This window comes from Nicotiana tabacum, chromosome 17 (assembly GCF_000715075.1).
Source record: "Nicotiana tabacum cultivar K326 chromosome 17, ASM71507v2, whole genome shotgun sequence".
Taxonomy (NCBI): domain Eukaryota; kingdom Viridiplantae; phylum Streptophyta; class Magnoliopsida; order Solanales; family Solanaceae; genus Nicotiana; species Nicotiana tabacum.
The window spans coordinates 139,907,074-139,912,246 of record NC_134096.1 but is presented as its reverse complement, the minus strand read 5'-3'; the positions used below and the strand labels follow the sequence as shown (position 1 = coordinate 139,912,246).

Here is a 5,173-nt window from a genome sequence, read left to right as displayed (position 1 = left end):
AATGAAATAACTTTGTCCTAAATTCTCTAACTTTAAACAAAATCTCAGATGATGGACAAAAGTTTAGACAAAAGGAAGAAAAGAGTTCGAGGCATTAATTGCTCAAATTCGTAAGCATTTACCCAAAAACTAGTACTTAAGCGACAATATTATTAAGTTCAAGTCACTATAAAAGTTAAACATGTACATGTAATATTAAATTGAATCAAAACCAAAAGAAAAAAACTAATAAAAATCGTAATATTTACAGAAAGTTTGATCATGTGACAATCTAAGAGGGCACTCATGCAGTACCCACAAAAAAATAAAAAAAATAAAAAATAAAGCTTAAATCCCTTAAAAAGGGGTCTTGACTTCTTATACATCTTATCACTCTGCTTCTTAAAGTAAACAAAATTGTGAAAAAATTGGTAAACTCTGTGTAAGGCTCAAGCTGGAGAGACAGAGGTAAATCCAAATTTATCAGATAAATTAGTTCTTGTCAAAGGTGAAAAATACTCCATTTGCTGAATAAATCGCACGTCGTGAACCAAAGGATTATCTGTTCTCCCCGGAGGAGACCCCGAGTAATATAATGGCGATTTTCTTCCATCTCTTGTCTGCGTTCATACATTCTCTTGTTAAAAAAGCAAATAAGAGAGATCTCCTCGTATTCAGACATTTTAATTATAGAAAAGAAAACCAAACATCCCATTGATAAAGCAAATGTATATATCAAACAAAAAGAATTAGTCTATCAAAGTTCCCAAAAGCTTCCAGTTTCAAACTAAATCTTTACTCCTATATATGTATATATTTTCCTCTGGGGAATCTTGGCTTAGAGAACAAACCTTATCAGCAACGATGTTGAGAATCCCACTTCTTCCATCAAAATTCTTCTGGCTGATCACATGAATTTCCAAATATTATTTCTCTACAATACACCATTACATTATAAAGTAGAGAAAGAAAAATATAAAAATGTGAAAAATTGGACTAAAAATGGAATAAAAGAAGAAGTACCTATTATCGTTGTAATTCAGGGATTTGAGGAATTCAGGAATAGTTGAACCAGGTCTTCTAGGTTTAGGGCAAATAGGTGGCACATTATTTCCTCCATTGTTCAGCTTATTTTTCTCCTCAACAAAAATGCTCTTCACTGAAGAATGATGCATCTGTCGTCTACTAATTTAACATGTAAAGAAAAAGTGTAGTTCTACTAATTAAATGTCACAAGTACGAGAACTTGTGACAGTTTCTATAGCTGGTCCTGCTTATTTATACCTTTTCAGAAAATGGCAATGACACATTTTTTTTACCATAAGTTAACATTAGCCACAAGTTTATCTCAAAGACAGTGAAAAAAATAGAGATAAAATAGTGAAGTATACTGGGCTTATAGAAGTTAGTTATAGTGAAAGAGCGAAGAGGCCATTGCTTGGCCAAGATTTTACGTAGGGTAAGGTCTTTGACTAGAGTTTTTTTATTCCTATTTCTTCTCCATTTTATCATCTGGACAATAATTACTGGTCCAAGTGTTTAAGTTCCCAAGATTTTTGCGTTCATTATGTAACTCTCGGCTTATGTTTTAATAATTTGTTTCCATGTCATGCTTATATTACTGAAAAGAGCAGATTTCTCAAACTTCTACCGGCCAAATACCTATTTTGCCCTCTAAATTTTCAACCTTTATTTTTTTCACTTTTTTATATTATGACATTCTTATTTATTTTTAATCTTTATTATGAACTTATCTATAGAATAAATAAATAATTTTATAAAGTATAAAAAATAAAAAATTATTTTCAAGCATATATAATGTTGGAATAATAAAAGTCGGACATTGATGCAACTTAGCTTTGAGGAGTCATATCTAATTCTTATTTAGTGAGATGATCAAATTATTGGTACAACAGTATACTTGCATATGATTTATAGTAAATAATAAATATGACATAACAATAAATATATATCTTCCACGTCTTAATATGCTTTTAGTAGCATTAGCCTGTATGTGTTACTCTTGTTGATCATCTAATATGCTTTAAGTAACATTAGCCTGTCTTGATATTGTTATTAGATGAACAACAAGAGTAACACATATCTTAGAAGGTATAAATTCTGCATTTGATCATTTTCACATTAAAATTTTCATTATGAATTGATCAGGTCATGTGTGAGCGCCTAATTTTTTTACTATATTTTAATTTTTATCACCTTCTATTATGTAAATATTTTTAAAAATTTAATATATAATTTTTAACTTTGTTACACTTATATATATATAGGGGTAAAAATTAATAATAATTTAAAAAACTGGATAAGAAATTAAATTTTTTTTTAAAATTTCGGATGGGAATTAAAAAAAATAGGAAAAGTAGAAATATAGAATTAAAAAATAAAAGTAAAAGTAGGTGAAAATTATTTAATAAAAAGGTAAAAGAAAGTGAAAAATTAAAAAAAATAAAAGTATAAGAATGTAGAAATTTAAAAAAAAAAAAAAAGTAAAAGAAAGTTGGAATAAAAAAATAAAAGTAAATGTAGCTGAATTTTTTTTTTATAAAAAAAGTAAAAGTAAGTGAAAATTAAAAAAAGAAATGTAAAATAAGTGGAAAATAAAAAAAAAAGTAAAAAAGTGGGAATTTAAATATAATAAAATTTAAAAAGTGAGAAATTAAAAAATAAAAGTAAAGGAAAGTGGAGAATCTTTTTAAAAAATAATAAGAAGTGGGAATTCTTTTGAATTAAAAAAATAATAATAAAATTTAAAAAAATCTGAAAATTCCGAATATTTTTATATAAATAGAAGAGAAATGTGAAGAGAAAAAAAATGAGAGAAGGAGAAAAAAAAAATAGGGAGGAGGAAATTGAGAGAAATATTTTTGCTTATTCTACGCTAAGGGAATTTCTATTCGTGTCATTCTTTCTTCGGCTTTCTTTCGAAAAATCTAGCACTCCATCACCAAACTCTAACCCCGAAACCAACTGGAAACCAAGCTAAAAAGAACGACAAAAACGAGCCGAAAACCCAGCAAAACAGTCCCCTTTTGTACAGAAAACAACAACTCCAAAGTTGAGTCGTCGAGTTCGAGCTCCGTTTATCGATTTTGGTCGAGGCTCCATTTGCATCCTTGTCCATTATCCGAGTTTCAAAACAGTCTTGTAAATGTCCATTTCTCCCATCATTGTTTTGTTAAGATATTGTACTTAAATATATAATTTGATCTTATTTAGCTTCATGAAAATTGAAATGTTTTTTCTTCTGTATTAATTGTTACGTCTCATTAGCTTTGTTAAATTTTGCTACTTTCTTGTTTGATTAACATGAAGATTGATGAAAATATGATTTTTGGGTACGTAGTGAATGTTTGAACTTTGGGGATAAAATCCATGTCTGCTAGTTAAAATTAAAAAATGAGGTTTGGACTTTAAAAAAAAGATGATTGGGCCCGGTGGTTGGGCTTTGCTTAATGAAACATGTACTACTGCAATTGACTAATGGATAGTGGAGTAGCTTGATGAACTAGTAACTGGGCATACTCATTAATTGGCTTTAAAAAGCCAATTGTGCTATGATTAATTTTAAGTTATTTGGGCCAGAATAATTAAGAGCAAAAGCTGATCCTTTTCCACAATTGATTTCATAATTCATGGCCTCACTAATCTCAAATCTTAGGAGAATAAATAATATCCAAACCTCGTAGCTTGCTTTAGGCACGATTAATAATAAATTATTTTGATTATGGGTACGGTTCCCGTGGTATAGTCATGATACATAATTCTAAACTCAAGTGCGCGTTTCACGCGACTTGATCCCAACTTCAAATAATAAAAATCAATATGCTGTAGATCGCGAGTGCATTTCATGTGACGCGATTCGCAATATGTACAAAAACAAGCGAGCGCGCGACATCGCGACTTGTTTAAATAAATTTCATAATTGTTTAAAATAATTAAAAGCGGAACAGAATCATTAAGGAGATTAAGTTGAGAAATCAATTGAGGTAAAATATAACAACTATTAAAAATAGTAAATACTGAAATATACGGCAAGTTCTAACTTATAAGTCACACAAGGTAGCATGATATTAATTCTTTTATTTTAAATCACTATATTACTAACAACTCAGCAGGACAGGAGGTAATGACTCAACGTAGTAAATTCACTTTGAAAATCAGTTCGCCAGAATAATAGTATTAGGAAAAGAGCTCAGGAAATGACGGCAAGGCAATAAGTCAATGACAATAATTCAATCCTCAGAACACAGCGAAAACCAGAAGTACAGATTATCAAAGTCTCATATGAAGGAACTAAAGCCAATACAGTAAAATAGGGGATACCAAAATACAAGATATGTTGCGGCGCACAACCCGATCCCACCATATAATATCAATCTCATAAGTCACCCTTATTCTACTATATCAATTCATCCTTATTTCACCTGTTGCGGCGTGCAACCTGATCTCACCATATAATATCAATATCATAACAATAAACATAATATGTTGCGGCGCGCAACCCGATCCTACCGTACAATAACAATATCACAATATAAATATCCTCCCTTATTCCACCACCTTCCTTATTTCACCTATTGCGGTGTGTAACCCGATCCCCCGTACAATAATTTAAATCAACAACAACAATTCAATAACTCAATTTACAAGAATTTCTACAACCAAGAGTATGAGTACACGACAACAAGGGAACCACGTAAAAATCTAAGTAATACAACAACCTATACAAAATAACAGGACATGTAAGGCACATGATAACTAAGCAGGCAATCACAACACTTTGGACATGTAGCAGATGTGCACATAGTCGTAGAAGAACTCAACAATTAAGAGGTAACAAGACAATAAGGAAGGCAATGACTTCAACGAAGGCATATAAGGGTCAAATAACGAGTAAGAGGTAAATAAATGCTAACCATATCATATAGAGCATGTAAGAGTAGTCTAATAACGAGATACCACATGTTATGACAATTTAATTGTAAAGAGACTAGACAATCTAAACCGGTCAATACCACATATAGGTTGTATACCCACTCATCACCTTGCGTACACGGCTTTCACATAACAAGATAACACAATTAACTCAAATCCTAAGGGGTGGTTTCCCCCACACAAAGTTAGACAAGACATTTACCTCAATTCGGCCAATTCAATACTCAATTTAGCTTTTTCT

At 30.7% G+C, this 5,173-nt stretch overlaps 1 protein-coding gene across 2 annotated transcripts; it reads right to left on the bottom strand.

Moving 5' to 3' along the window:
- Nucleotides 1-226: 226 nt before the first annotated feature.
- Nucleotides 227-1,341, bottom strand: LOC107784792 (uncharacterized). Of its 2 annotated transcripts, none has more exons than XR_012701013.1 (3): nt 1,003-1,341; nt 831-913; nt 227-599 (listed from the first exon to the last, which is right to left on the bottom strand). XR_012701013.1 is itself a non-coding variant. In XM_016605974.2 (3 exons), exons 1-3 carry the CDS (start codon nt 1,152-1,154, stop codon nt 429-431), a joined length of 375 nt encoding a protein of 124 aa, XP_016461460.1. In that variant the 5' UTR covers nt 1,155-1,341; the 3' UTR covers nt 227-428. The 2 variants fall into 2 exon arrangements, 1 of the variants encoding a protein (XP_016461460.1); XM_016605974.2 differs by having other exon boundaries at nt 831-882.
- Between the last annotated feature and the right edge of the window lie 3,832 nt (nt 1,342-5,173).

What these genes read in the sequence shown, in the direction of transcription:
- LOC107784792 (XM_016605974.2), bottom strand. Translation starts at nt 1,154, where the DNA reads ATGCATCATTCTTCAGTGAAGAGCATTTTTGTTGAGGAGAAAAATAAG. An exon ending in CTGAATTACAACGATAATAG is followed by an intron (nt 883 to 1,002) that starts GTACTTCTTCTT and finishes TCATGTGATCAG; the next exon opens with CCAGAAGAATTTTGATGGAA. An exon ending in TCAACATCGTTGCTGATAAG is followed by an intron (nt 600 to 830) that starts GTTTGTTCTCTA and finishes GTATGAACGCAG; the next exon opens with ACAAGAGATGGAAGAAAATC.